General features: G+C 37.0%; 1 protein-coding gene across 5 annotated transcripts in view; it reads left to right on the top strand.

The window, feature by feature from the left end:
- LOC106933326 (ral guanine nucleotide dissociation stimulator) overlaps positions 1–14,665 on the top strand; it is a 50,096-nt gene extending 35,431 nt beyond the window's left edge. For 4 of the 5 annotated variants that reach the window (XM_015012531.2, XM_015012523.2, XM_015012513.2 and 1 more), the window contains exons 6-18: positions 707–922; positions 1,187–1,290; positions 1,366–1,450; positions 5,430–5,507; positions 6,196–6,282; positions 6,496–6,528; positions 6,610–6,731; positions 7,408–7,503; positions 7,603–7,807; positions 8,025–8,099; positions 8,613–8,891; positions 9,850–9,964; positions 10,978–14,665. In XM_015012531.2, the coding sequence (XP_014868017.1) occupies positions 707–922; positions 1,187–1,290; positions 1,366–1,450; positions 5,430–5,507; positions 6,196–6,282; positions 6,496–6,528; positions 6,610–6,731; positions 7,408–7,503; positions 7,603–7,807; positions 8,025–8,099; positions 8,613–8,891; positions 9,850–9,964; positions 10,978–11,153 (1,671 nt within the window). In that variant the 3' untranslated portion in view covers positions 11,154–14,665. The remainder of the gene's footprint in view (positions 1–706; positions 923–1,186; positions 1,291–1,365; positions 1,451–5,429; positions 5,508–6,195; positions 6,283–6,495; positions 6,529–6,609; positions 6,732–7,407; positions 7,504–7,602; positions 7,808–8,024; positions 8,100–8,612; positions 8,892–9,849; positions 9,965–10,977) is intronic. The other variant, XM_015012506.2, reaches the window with a different exon arrangement.
- Positions 14,666–15,286: the final 621 nt, after the last annotated feature.

A 15,286-nucleotide genomic window follows, 5' to 3' on the forward strand; every position in this document is an offset into this window, starting at 1 on the left:
ATAAATTAAACTCATTTAGAGGTCCTAATATAACCTGACCTTTAAAAAAAACAAACAAAAAACTTGTTTTTGATTTGTTTGCTTGTCGTTTTTTTTATATTTTAGCATCTTTAAGATATGAAATAAAGAAAAACATAAAACCTTTGCAACAAAAGCTGAATGTTTTTTTTCTTCAATTGGATGTTATTTGTGCAAAATGATGGGAAAAAGCACATGTTGTTCAACCCAATAAGAAAAATTGATCTAAAAACATTACTGCTACGTTAAGTATTTCATCAAAAACTGAAAAACAGCTTAAACCTGCATTTGATTTTATATTTAAAAGCAACAGGTATTTATCAATTTCAGCCTATAGTATTAAGAGTTATTAAAGATCAACTATGTCTTCTTTTGTAAAATTATTGTATATGCAAATAATCCTTTCTCATCACCCACTAGGTAAACATATTGATTTTTAAAATTCCTCTACACTGAGAACAAATTAATATAATACTGAATTGAAACTTTCTTAGGTTTCACTATAAGAAAAAAAGACTGTGAACGTTGAATAAAGCTAGTAATGACTCTGAAAATGTGGAAAAAATTAGTATTTCTGAGTTATTCTGCATTTCGGCTATTCAGATTAAAATATAAAGGTTTATCTCATAACATGAGAAGCAAAACTGATTAAACCCATTTTTTTCTCTGTATCCTCCTGTCTGCTCAGGACCTGTTCAAGAAGGTGGTGCCGTACCACTGCCTGGGCGGCATTTGGTCTCAGAGGGACAAGAAGGGCAAGGAGCACCTGGCTCCCACCATCCGAGCCACTGTGGCCCAGTTCAACTCGGTGACCAACTGTGTGATCACCACCTGCCTGAGCAACCCAGCGCTGAAGCCCAACCAGAGAGCCCGGCTCATCGAGAGGTGGATCGATGTGGCGCGGGTGAGCCGCACCGCCTAGAACCGGAAAACATTTCAGATATGCAAAATAAACTAACAAAAACAACAGTAATTAAAATGGGTTATAGAGACCCGTTGACCAAAACTGCATTTCAGAAAATAATAATTGTCTAAATGGAAATTATCATTTTAATTTATCATGACATTAATTGATTTATTGCTTATTGTGACAGGATTAACTTTAAGCAGTTAAGCTGCTTCAGTGTTGCTGTTTCCATTTGTCTCACTGGATCATTGTTCCCATCAGGAATGTCGGATCCTGAAGAACTTCTCCTCTTTGCGAGCGATCCTCTCTGCCCTGCAGTGCAACTCCATCCACCGCCTGAAGAGGACCTGGGACGAAGTGGCTCGGTAGGTTTGGACTCTGGACTTGGACGGATCTTTCCTGAGGGGATTCCTGACTCTGGTTTCTGCTTCTGTTCACAGGGAAAGCGTCAGAACCTTCAGAGAGCTTTCCGAAATCTTCTCAGACGACAATAACTATTCCTTGAGTCGAGAGCTGCTGGTGAAGGTGAGTCTCGTCTTTTAAGCACCACAGAGTAAAAATGCTTGAGAGAAATTAAACAAATAATAATTAATAATAATAATTAACAATTACATAGAAATGAATCCAAATTAATTGAAAAGTGTCACTGGCAATTCAGAATTTGGTGGGGGGTTTTCTATGTTGTTGGTGTTACATCAATATTTTAGAGGTTACCTGTAATGCAAAGTTGACCTTTTGTACTTTTTTATAATTCCATTACAAGCACTTTGGAAGAAAACACCCAGTCGTTTCTTAGTTTCTTTTGGTGAAAATGAGCCGTTTCAAAAACCTCTGGAATGCCCGTTACCTAGCAACCCCAGCAGAGCTCTGCCCGTCAGATAGCAACCCAAGCTGAGCTCTTGCACGTTTCGTCAGCTGCTGTATGCATTGTACAGTGGCTGCTGGAAAAGACAAGTGTTTTCTTGTTTACTTACCATCCAGAAACCACTTGCTGGATTTCTGTTGGTTGTGCAGGAGGCTCCACTAATGCTTCTCAAAGAGGTCACCTTTAAATGTTGTTGGTTGAAATTATGAAATTATAAAGTCTAATTTCAGCATTAAAATTACAGCTAACCCGTGAGCTCCATGTTTTTGTCCTAGACATATAAAACAGTCAGTGCGCATTACGTAACTTGGACCAACGACAGCTGAGCAGATAGCAGCAGGATGTGACCTCGTCACTTTGCTGTGGCTGTAAGAGAACATCCTGCAGAACAGTTGGTGTTCCTGTAGATCTGAGCCAAGTTCTGGGTCGGATCTGGGCTTCCCTGATGCCATTTAGCAGTTTAATAACAGCTGAATTTTACTTTATTCCAAATAAAACTCAACTATTTCTATCAAGTTTTTTTTGTCAGTAAATATAGTTTCTAGTTTATTGGTCTAAATAAAACTGGCAAGACTACTTTTCTTTATTTAATTTAGACTTCTAGAAAAGCCTGTGCAATAAATCAGTAACATTATATATTCTGATAGAGATTTGATAAGTATCAGTACATCTGACAGAATATTCAATAATTTCAATTAACTCCAATCCAGAGCCGCTCAGCTTTCTGGGAGATGTAGGCCAGGCCTGTCACAGAAAGAAATTTTACTAGATGATAAATTGTCTCAGAGGTTCATGCCATAAACGATAAACATTTAACTCAAGAACTGGAAGATATTTAAAATTTCCAAAATAAATAAACAAAACAATAGAAACAACTAAATAAAATGAATCATGAAGTCAAAATTGTCCTTCAGAAAAAAGGGCTAATTGAGACTGAAGACTTTTGTCATCCTGTTTTTGGGAGAAAAAGAGAAAAATATTAAGTTGCACAAATGGAAATGATTAACCTTTCCATTGGGTTAATCAATGGAAAGGTTAATCCATTGACTAATCCAATCAATGGATTGGGTTAATTCAATCCATTGATTGGATTAACCCAATTGGATTAACCCAATCAATGGATTGGATTAACCCAATCCATGGATTGGATTAACCCAATCCATGGATTGGATTAATCCAATCCATGGATTGGATTAACCCAATCAATGGGTTATTGTGCGATTAATTATTGTGCAATTAATCGCACAATAATCGCTCAATTATTGTGCGATTAATTGATTTATTGCATATTTCAACAGCCCTAAGAAAGGCAGAGAAAAGCTACACTGGTGGAATGAACCAACTAACTCACTCTCTCTTTGGTTACCTAGCAACCCACTCATTTTTTGGTTACCTAGCAACAGCCTGTTGAGTAACTGCAACAGCAGCAGTTTAAAGTTCCGCCACTGTAATAACTGATTAAAAATTTTAAAAAAAACACAGTGTGGAGTGAAAACTTTGTATAAAGCGGAAAAAGTCAGATATTTAAAACAAAAAACTGGTCAATAATTATTGATATATACTGATGTGAAATGTTTATATTGACCAGCAGTTTATAAAATCCAGGTTTCCATTGTCTTAAGTAAGGTTTGTGTCCATTTTATTTGGTCCAAGCTGCCCAGCTGGACACAGTGAAAATCAGAATCGGGTTTTTGCTGCAGATGTTTTTCAGCTTGAACATCTGGAACAGCTTTCCTCTTAGCAACAATCTGCAGTTCCAGGAAAGCTGACGTGAACTCAGGATCGCATTTTTGTGTAACCTGAGAGCTTAAAGCAGGGCCTCCTGTGAGGGAATCCCTGCTGACGTCAGAGGGAGGAAACCCTGTAGATAACGCCGCTGATGGCCGGACTTCAGGGCGTCGCCTCCCTTTCTCTCTATCTCCTCTGTCCAGGCTGCTTTTGCATATAAACAGAGCCTCAGCGACTCACTCAGGAATTTTTCTTCCCGTTTTTCCTTTCCAAGGGTCAACAGACTTTCTTTTTTTTTTTCAGTCTCATAAACTAACCCTGAACTAGTTTATTTCCTTTAACTCCATGACCTGATTAGTAGGCTTCATGCAACACTTTAAATCCTTGAAAATACTTGAATTTCAACACTGCAAAAACACAAACTCTTACCAAGTATTTTTGGTGTAGTTTCTAGTTTAAATATTATAGTACACGTAAAATAAGACAAACTAACTTATAAGTAACTATTCAGGAGTTTTAAGTCAATAATTTCTTAATTTTGATTAGGGCTGTTGTAAACGAATATTTTAGTAATCGAGTAATCTATCGATTATTCTTACGATTAATCGAGTAATCGGATAAAAAAAATTATAAAATGAAATATTGGTAAATCTGGCATAATACCGGTGTTACTATCAGATATCAATATCAGTCCAATTTTTCATATTTGAGCATCCCTAACAGTTGCTTTTTTGTAGTTTAGAAAACTAGCCTGTAACAATAATGACTCACTTTCTAAGTTAACCAGAAGAAAAGTTATAGAAAAATCTGAAATTATATTGAATTTAATAACAAAGAGGCAGGCTCACAAATATGCTTATAAAAAATGTCTACAATCCAGCTTTTAGTTTATGTATTCATCTTCAGTGAGTTTAATAGATTAATTAAACTCACCTTGCCACCTAACCTGTCACGCTTTGGGTTTGAAAATACGGGAAATGCCGCCTGGAGTGGGAGGAGAGGGCGAATGAACGAACGTAAGATGGGGTTGAGGGGAGGAAATAGACCAGCGGACTGACGAACCGTTAGACCGGGGGACGAACACGGGGGGAAGCAATACGGGATATTTACGACACCTTCACTGGTCACACTCAGAAACTCATCTACCAGCCATGTACGATGCGCTCCGCCACCCGTTTCTTCAGACCGGGATATGAAATTTATTGTGCGGTTCGTCGGTAAAGCTACATTTACACGGTAAGCATCAGCTACTCAGCCGCCCGCCCTGTTCAGTCTATCCGCTCACCTCAGCGCTCTTCCCGCCGTTCGCTTTCAACCAGCAGCCCCGGAGGAGAAATGCTGCCGTACTCCAGGCATTCCCCCAGTCATTTTAAGGATGCTTATTGGTTCCCCAAAAACGATAAAAAGTCGGGCATTATCATCAATCAATAAAATCCCCACGGCCAATCTTGAAGATTGGACTTTATGCCGCTGAGACTTAGCTTTTGTCAACCACTCAGAGGCGGAAGTGAGAGCTCCGCGCAACGCAAATGAAGTCCCGGCCGGAACACGGTGCGCTAACTAATAAAACATAAATTAACGAAGCTTCGAGGCAGGTAAATTTTCCTCGAGGAATTTTAGTAATCGAGGTACTCGAATCATTCGAGGAATCGTTTCAGCCCTAATTTTGATGGAGAAGTTCTAGATCCACTGGCAGATTATTTCGCTTATAACATGAGAAAATTGTCTTATTAAACAAAATTGTCCTTCAAAAAGGTGGTAATTGAGACCAATGCACCAGACTGAACTGAAATAAATGTGAACTGAGCAAATGTGTGTTTGAGTATACGTTTGTGCATGTTTTGCTTTTAAAATCTAGAAAACTCCCAACAAATGAAAAGTTGCTAAAACATGAACATGTTGTTTCTGCAGGAGGGAACCTCAAAGTTTGCAACTTTAGAAATCAACCCCAAACGAGCTCAAAGGAGACACCAGCAGCAGAGAGACTTGGTGAGACCCGATTCAGTGAAGAAAAGCTGTTAATGAACCTCAGAAATTACAGAGAAACACTACATGTGCCATCTAGTGGTGGGTGACGGTACTGCGCCCCATCTGATGATTCCTTGTTTCACTCTAGATCTTATGGCAGCGTATTAGGGACATACAAAGTATAAAACAATAAAATTATGAGAATGAAATCATATTACGAGAATAAACTTGTATGAGAATAAAGTAATAATAAGAATAAAGGCATAATATTATGAGAATAAATTCAAAATAATACAAGAAAATTGCAGTAAAATGAGGATAAAGTCATATTTCAAGAATAAATGAATAAATCAAAGTTGAAGAATAAGTACATAAAATTATTGGAATGAATTCATAATAATTAAAGAATGACGTCAAAATTATGAGAACAAATTTTTAAAATTACAAGAATAAATTCATAATATTACAAGAATAAAGTCGTAAATGTATCCTCATAATATAACTTTATTCTCATATTGTTCTGAATTTTTTTTTTTTTCAACTTTATTCTTGTAATATTATGAATTATTTTAATTTTCTTATCTGTACCCTAAACTTGCAAAAGAGTTTTTTTTGTCTCTAATGATTCAGTTATGTTTCAGTAGATAGTCTTTAAATCATTTATGTGTTGCATGTTTGAGTCTGTCAGTAATTATCCCTCTGTGAACAGGGAGTCATGCAGGGGACCATTCCTTATTTGGGAACATTCCTAACGGACCTGGTGATGATGGACACTGCCATGAAGGATTACACAGAGGTCAGCCATTTTGTTTTTTCTGTTTGTATATTCTCCCATGCATTCTTTAGGTGCTGACTTCTGAGTTTTGAATTTACGGCATGTTTTTGTGGAAAGACAAAGAATAAGTCATTGTTGCAGGATGAAAAAATGGCACCAAAATAAATTTAAACTCCTGTTTCATTTTCTGACGTTGCTGATGTTTTTATTCCCCTGTTTTGTTTGTTTTTTCAGGGTGGTCTGATTAACTTTGAGAAGAGGAGAAAGGTAAATTTGTTTTTACTGTTTCAAAGCTTCTGATGGATTAAAAATAATTTTTAAATCGCTGGATTCTTTTGTATTTTGCAGGAGTTTGAGGTGATCGCTCAGATCAAACTTCTCCAGTTGGCCTCCAACAACTACAGCTTCACTCAGGAAAGCCACTTCAGAGAGTGGTTTGCAGCCGTGGAGAAACTCAGCGAGGCAGAAAGGTTGTTAACTTATCAAATATTATTCTTTTTTAAATAAAACATCTGTGCATGATGATCCTAAGTTTCTCCAGATCAAATAGTTTTCTGTAGATTTAATGGTGTTTGCATCCACAGTTTGAAACCCTAATAATCATAAAAATTAACACAAATTTAACACTTTTTAACTTGCAAATAAACTTTAAATGTTAAGTAGTTTGTAAAACATGAGGGCTATTTCCCATATGGAAACATCTGTTTATCTGTATTTTATTTAGTTATTATACTAAACTTTTCAGACCACCTTGTAAGCACAATAAGCATTTGTAAACAGTTTTTTAGCATATAGTTGCTTTTTCATCCTTAATTAATGCATAATAAACAGTTTTACAAAGTGTTTATAGACGAATAGATAACACATCCATCTGCAAAGGGAGCCTCATTGTAAAGTTGTACCGTTTTATTTGAAAACTATTTGTTTATTTGCATTTTTAATGTATTTCTAATGTTGTACTAAAAAGACCTGAGTGATTAAATGACAAACCTTCATGAGATTACTAAAATAACTGTTAGCTGCAGTTCTAGTCTCATTATGTCTCTAAGCTTGTTTTAGCCTTTATATCTTTCCAGGGTTTAACTAAATCCTAATCCCAAAATGTGTAAACAAGCTGACTTTTGGTGTTAATTTTCTTTTCTGCAGCTATAATCTGTCCTGTGAGATCGAGCCTCTGTCAGAGTCGGCCAGCAACACGCTCAGAGCCAAGAAGAACGGCGGGATCATGAAACGATGGAGCGAGTCAGTCACACTCAGCTCTTCTTCAGATTTTTCTCCATCAGTTGTTTGTGTCTTCCTGGAGACTTATTCTTCCACTTCCTGTTCCTGTTCTGTGTCCAGCCGGCAGCTGACAGAGGCCGGCTGCAGCGGCGGCGCCAGCTCCCATTCAAAGTCGTTCGATCACTCCCACTACAGGCCGTACCAGGGGGGTGGTGGGGACAGCGGCGACGCCCTCAGCGTCACGTCCGTCAGCTCCAGCGGCTCCGACCTGGAGGACGTGAACACCAGCTTCCTGTCGGATTCACCAGAGGGACACGAGAGGAAGGTGAGGGAAATATTTGAAGTGTTATGTGCACAGGCAGAGTTTCAGAAAGAGACAGAGGCCCAGGTTTATGGTGGTTTTTTAAGTCATATACAGCATTTTTAGAACTGATGGTAACATAGTTGCTTAATTAAGTTATAAAATGGCACTACATGGCTGGAAAACGTGTGAAACCTGCCCTTTAAAACGGCTTTCATCCTGTTTTTGTTCTCGTTTTCAGACGTCGACTCCGTCGGTGAAACTCACCGTGTCTGCTTTGGGGAGAGAAGCTCCATCTGCAGACACGACCTCAACGGTAATGCTTTAATGTTTTGTTCTTCAATTCATCTACACTCGTCAAAAAAAGTTGTTATTCCATTGGCACTTATAATATGGCATTGGCACTTATAATATGGGACAGATGTCTTATTAGTGAAACAATCTTCCAATGGAATAAGAACTTTTAAAATCAATATGAAGGAGCTATTGACTTAAAACAAGCTCTTCTATCTTAATGAAAATGTACTTGTAAGTTAATTTAGTCTAATTTCAAGGGTAATAAGATATTTTCACTAGAAACTAGACCAAAAATACTTGGTAAGATGAGTTGTTCAAATTTTTTATATTTCTAATATCTGAAAGACTGAATTTTGTTTAGTTTGTGTAGAAATGAAACTTTTTTACGTGTTTGGTTATAAAATAAATATCTGAAATGTAATTTTATATTAATATATTTTTACATGAAAATTTTATCTGATTAATTGTCTCAGCCCTAATATTGTTGCATCAGAGAAACATTTTGTCACTAAAGTCAGTAACACTTGTGCAGTGTCCCCCTCAGTTCTGGGAATGCACGTCTCTGTCCTCCCTGGACACGTCGGGGATGGGATCTAGCTCTGGCTCTGCCTCAGGCTCCAGCAGCACCTCCTCGTCCTCCGTCTCCTCCTCCACGCCACTGTCCGCCTCGCGCTCGCACAAACGCTCGGTGTCGGCCGTGTCCAACTACTCGACGCTGTCGCTGCCGCTCTACAACCAGCAGGTGGACGACTGCTGCATCATCCGAGTCTCGCTGGACGTGGAGAACGGCAACATGTACAAGAGCATCCTGGTGAGACCAAAGAGAGGGAGAGAGCGTGGGAATCTGTTGTTCATCTCAGTGGTTTTCAAATAGGGGGAGCGAGGGTCGCTGGGGGACCAACAGGTGTCGTAGGAGGACCTCAGAAGGTTGAAGGGAAGATGAGGGGAAAAAATGGAGTAAAAGGAAAAAAAATTCAATATATTTTTAAATCATAAATTTGAAATTTTTCATAAATGTAACCTGTTTTTTATGGAAGAAGATTAGGGCCGCTGAAAATAAAGCATAATTCTGACTGTTTCCCAGAATTTTGACTTTTTTCTCAGATTTTTTACTTTTTCTCAAAATGTTAACATTTTCTCAGAATTCCAACTTTTTTCTCAAAATTATCAGAATATTGACATTCTGTTCCAGAATTTATTACTTTTTTTTCCAGAATTCTAAGTAATCCTAATCCTTTTCTGCAGTTTTTCCATTATTATTATAAAAAAATAAGTTCAAATAACTTATTGAAAATGGAGATGGTGGATATAAAAATCCTCTATTGTTCCACAGAGGGGAAGAAATTCAGGAAAATGTTATTTGCTGCGCTCATTGTCTGATTGGGTACCAGTTAGATTTATCAAGTTGCTTTCCTGTCAAGCAAGTGTGAAAACCTTCTGAAAAGAAAACTGGAGATTAAATAAAATATATACTGTTATACATTATATATAAAAAGAGAGGATTGTGACGGAAAATTTTATCTGGTAATATATTCAACATCAGATTTATAGACATAAGTTGCCTGATCCAATTTTCCAACAAAAATGAGAATGTGTGAGGCAACATTTATGATGAACAATGTAGTAATTATTTTGTGACATAGTCTGTGGGTTTTCAAAGGGGTTCCTCGGCCAGACGCCGTTTTTGGGGGCCGTGGCGTGGAAAAGTTTGGGTTTATCTGGTGTAGAAGTCGGGTTTTCGGAGTAATAAACGCTTGATGTGTTTTCAGGTGACGAGTCAAGACAAAACTCCGGCGGTGATCAGGAAGGCGATGATCAAACACAACCTGGAGCGGGAGAAAACCGAGGACTACGAGCTGATGCAGAAGATCTCAGAGGACAAAGGTGAGCAGGTTTCAGAAATGCTGACAAATAAGATTTAAAACACACATGACGGTTTCAATGTGTGGCTAAAAATAGTGTAATTTACAATAAACATTCGTAGTAAAAATAAAGTCACGTCTGTAAGAAAATAATTACATATAAAAAGTTAATTTAAAAATAATTCAAATTATCTAGTAATCATTGTTTAAGTGATTTCCGGAAACAGTTTAAAGATGTAATAGTTCTTAGTCACAGTGGCAGCAGATTAAAGCTTAAACAGAAAATAACAACTGACCAAAATGATTTTTCGCTCTTGTAGTTATGATTGATTGTAAATGTAATTGAGCAAAGTCTAAGCAATCATGTTTTCCCAACTCAGGAAGTACTTGTAATAAAACTATACGTTACTTTGAATATTCTGTCCCCAAAATGACACATAGTGATGGGAGCATCATGCTGCAGGAGATGCTTTTCTTTATTTGTAAGAAGGAATCTGGTCGATGAGAAGATGGGGGTAAAACCAGAACAATCCTGTGAAAGTAACCAGAAGCTAATATCAGAGCTAATTTTTAGCTTAGCCCTTTTGCTAACTTTGAAAACATTTAGTGCACTTATCTTCCCCTTAAAAAGTCTTAAATTCATACATTTAAATTAAGGCCTTAAAATAACTTAAATTTCTAAAAAGTAAGATGGCCTTTAGTATGTTAATCACAGATCTTAAATTTTGCCTATTTAATCTTGTACATTCTTTTTTATTTTGTTGCGGGACTTTTCTGTCAGGCAAACACCTCAGTCACAATCAGACTTCTTCATTGCCATCTGTGACTACTGCTAGCTAGCTGCTAACACACCTTTGCCAGCTGGCCAGCTTTTTTTTTTGCATGTATCATTAAGTTCTGGATTTGAGTTTCCAAACACTAGACTTTTTTAGTTTTATTGGGATTTACAGATTACTCCAGAACCAGCCCAATAAAAATAATCCAACAAACGAGGCTTTGAAATCTGACATTCCTCTGTTTCCCTTCGTTCTGCAGAGCTCCGGATCCCGGACAACGCCAATGTCTTCTACGCCATGAACTCCACTGCCAACTACGACTTTGTGCTGAAGAAGCGCGGCTCGGCACGGCCAGTGCGGGCCAAGAACGTAGCCAGTTCGACGCTGCCTCGCATGAAACAGAAGGGACTGAAGATCGCCAAAGGGATTTTCTGAGACTCTTCAGGAGAGACGAACCGACCCGACCCGAAGCGTCCAGGTTTTGGTTTGGATAGAGGCAGAGACGGGACCTTTCTGTGGCACTTTAGCACTTAACCGGGTGTGTTGCTAATTCAGGACCCTCCTTAAAAAATCTGAGTTTGTTTTCATGAAAGCTGCAAACTCAGGAAAGTAGAAGGGGGAAAAAGAACCTTCGCTTTGGACGATACTTGGACTCTTCATCACCCTCCACCTGGTTCAGATGAAACATTCGAACCTCCTGATGCGTCACATTTTGTTTACAAGCGTTTACATCTCAGCGTTGGCGAGGGGAATCTTTGCACCTTCACTTTTTAATCCTGGGATCAGACTTTTTTGCCATCTTCCCAGAACCGTCGGATCACTTATAGAGAGATTCGGTCGGGATTTTACAGCAGAACGTGGAGGAAAAGACGCTCGTCTGAACGCTGCAGTGTTCACAAAAAAGAGAAAATGGTGTCAAAATCCAGTGAACACAGCCATGAATCCCACGCCTCTGTTTCCGTCTTTTATTACCGGATCATAACCACTACATGGTGGAGGCCGCTGCAGAGCGATCACACTTCACACAGACTGAACAGAGTGTAAATATGAACAACCCAGTCTGTGCAGTATATTGTTCTGAAAAAGGACCCTGTGATTTTTGTTAATAGACTCATGATATCAACACTTTTTAATGTTTTTATTTTGCTTTCTGTTTGTTTTTTTTGCACCTCGGATACGGTGCTGTTTCTTCACAATTTCCCTTTCTTCCTCATCCAGACCACCATGAGGCGCCATGTTGGAAAAAAATAACCAGAAACACCAGCTTTAAAAAAGTGAATTTGGACTGAAATAAAAATAAACAAGTTTGAAATTATAGAAAGCCAGAAATGTCAAAAATAAGTAAATAAATAGAGAACATATTTTAACGCTTAATCACTTAAAATATAAAGAAGTCTATTTTATTATTTTATTGAGTCAATCCACTGTGACCTGTCAAATAGACCCATAACCAGCTTGTCTATGGCCTTTTTAGCTCCACCAACTGGTCTGGCTGAATCAGAACTATAAAATAATTGTATTAAAAAGTTTAGTAATTTCAAAAATTTGGTCATTTAATTACTGAAGAGATCAGTTTTCTTAATTTTAACATTTATATTTCTACTTGTACTTAAATAGTCATATCTAAATATTTAACACCTTTTTCATTTATTGAATTGTGGCACTTTTGGCCTTCCATACGAAATGCTTCCGTTACAGTGAAATCTACAGAAAAGTTAAATGATTTTGGGCAAACTTAAAAATAGGGGAAAAAATATGAAAAAAATGTGTTAAAGAAAAGAAATGCAACCAAATTTACCTCAATATTTTCATTCAAGATTTCTGTTCTAATTTCCAATATTCTAACAACTTTAATGATTTAATAAGGTCAGCAAAAGAGAAAAGATATGTTATATTTCAAAAAAATTTTTTAATGTGGATCTAAAGTTTGCATAATTTATTCATCTTGATATTAATGATCTGAATAATCCAAATTGGTGCGAAAACCCTGGAGAAACATCAACATATCTTACATTAACTAAAGATGATCAGGTTTTTTTTGTCCTGCGAATCCTCAAACATTGCCCAGGTTTTGTTTTATTTCTTCCAACATGGCGGCTCAAACTTTCATATCCGTTCAGCGACAACTTTCCAAATGTGCTGCAGATTTATCCTGCAGGATTAAAGCTTCGGTTTCTCTGAATCCAGATGAATCGCTGTATTTCCATGTACGGAAACCTCAAAACGATGCAACGTTTCAGCCGTTAGATGAATGTGAATTCAAGAGGAGCGACGGTGACGGACAAATCCAAACTGACGCTCTTCTTTTTTGTGTTTTCCTCCTATGAAAACCGCGTTGTTGTTTTTTTCAGTTTTTGTTGTTCTATAACCCCTAAAACATCTCTTTCCACCACATCTGCACTGTTTTAATTTGGTGCCAAGCATTCTGGGAATTGTAGTAAAGCACTAAAAATCCCGAGAGAACACTAAGTCCAGTTTGTCCTGCCTTTTTTGTCGGCTATTTTTGTGCACCGTCAACGTTAACAAATTCACTAACAAACACACTGCAGAAGCAATACGTTGATGAGCGGCAGGCGGGATGCGTTCGATGTCGTCGTGAAACACTGTGACCTTTGCCCCCTTCCGCCCGTCGATCGGCACTGTGAACTGTTTATTGTCGTGATGATCGTTCGCTCGTATTGTCCGTGAAGGCAGCAGCACCCGACCCCACCGTGTGCCAAAAAACAAAATGGAAACCGTGGAAGCGTCTGCCTTTCGTTGTCACAGCGGGAGGGAGAAATGATTCAGCTTTTGTGTTTACTGTTTACGTTGGGGGAGAACACTAAGGAGGAAAAAACATGTCTGGACCCGTTTAGTTTCACTTTGTTTGTCCGGGAAACTTGAAGAAAGCTGAAACTGATGCAGAAACTGAACTTTAGGGAATTTATCCAGCAGGAATTTTATATTTTTAAGTCATTATTTGTTTAATTTACTCTAAATGAACAAACCAGGTCAGATGAAGAAACCTAAAAGCGTTAAGAAATGTATATTGAATTGTGTGAATTGTGGCACTTTTGTAAATGCCTCCCTTTAGAATTAAATCAAAAAGTTATAGCTAAAAGTTAAAAGGTTTTAAACATGGACTTAGTTAAAAAAAAAATTCAAGTTTCAGGAAAAATTATCCAAAAATAGTTTGTCAATAAAAAGAACTGTAAATTATTCTTCATTTTGTTGATAACTTGATGAAAAAGCCCTGATTTTAACTGAAAGAGGGAAGAAAAGCAGATTTTCTTGTTTATTTTCAGCACTTAACTGAAAATAAACCAAAAACTTCTAGACTTCTTCCTAAATTCTCCTCAAACAATTTGAGATTCTGTTTCTGCAGCAGTTCTTCCCAGAAAGCGTCCGAGTGTTTCCGACCGTGGATGGACCGTGTGTGTGTGTGTGTGTGTGTGTGTGTGTGTGTGTGTGTGTGTGTGTGTGTGTGTGTGTGTGTGTGTGTGTGTGTGTGTGTGTGTGTGTGTGTGTGTGTGTGTGTGTGTGTGTGTGTGTGTGTGTGTTGTCGTTGCCCTTGTTAAAAATGAATTTTGTGATTCTATGCGAGTTTGAAAACAAAAAAATAAAAAATAAAGATAATGACTCAGTTTTACATGAAGATGGATAAAAACAATTGAAACAGGTGTGATGTGGTTGTTTTTGTTAATTTTGTTTTGTTTTTTTTTCTTGGTGCCATTTTTCCACTTTTAACTGAAGAATTTCAAGATTTTCTTATCGCAATTTCTTTGTCTTACTTTTTCTTTCTCATGAACAAAAAGCCCTTGTGTTGACAAACTGTTTTTGGTTGTGTCTTATTTATTGATTTGTATATAAAGATTTTGTTTTGCATTGTACATTCTCTCCTCTCTTGGTTATAGATTAATATATTCATGTATATACGAATAAACATTAAGTTTGTAAAGTTAAAATAACATTTTGGCGTCTCTGGTTTTTATTTTATTTTTTTACACATTTACGTAATCTTTTTAGGACTTAACTGAGTAAATGAGCTTGAAACGTTTACTAACAGTTCATTTAAACCATCTTTGCTCAAAATATTTTCAATTAGGACAAAACTATTGGCTACAAGTTAAAATCTTCACATAAAAATGTTAGCTACGGCACTAAATGTTTATCATTTCATATCGATATTTCTGATTTTCTTTTAAATTAATGGTAGGACATCTTTCCATTGAGTTAAACACTAAAGCAGACACAGAAATCTAGTTTTAATTATATTATTAACGCCTTGAGTAAATGCAGCAAATGTTTTCAAATACAGAGTGAACTAATTAAAGTTTTATTGCTAAGAATATTCTAAATATTTTTCTGTTTTTTCAACCAAAGTGGTTGTCTTTACTAATATGGAAAATATGCGATACCCTTTTGAAAATTTTAATCTACAATGATTTCTCCAAAAAAAACATTAAATACTATTTCATAAATATTTCATGCTTAATTCATTGTTGAGCTGGAAAAATATTCTCATAAATTTTTAGTTTTAAAAAAAATCTATTTTATTATTTTACAGACAACCATGAGCATCCTCTTGA

The sequence above is a fragment of the Poecilia mexicana genome, unplaced genomic scaffold (genome assembly GCF_051168715.1).
Source record: "Poecilia mexicana isolate PSO_F unplaced genomic scaffold, ASM5116871v1 scaffold_9, whole genome shotgun sequence".
In the NCBI taxonomy this organism is placed as follows: Eukaryota; Metazoa; Chordata; class Actinopteri; order Cyprinodontiformes; family Poeciliidae; genus Poecilia; species Poecilia mexicana.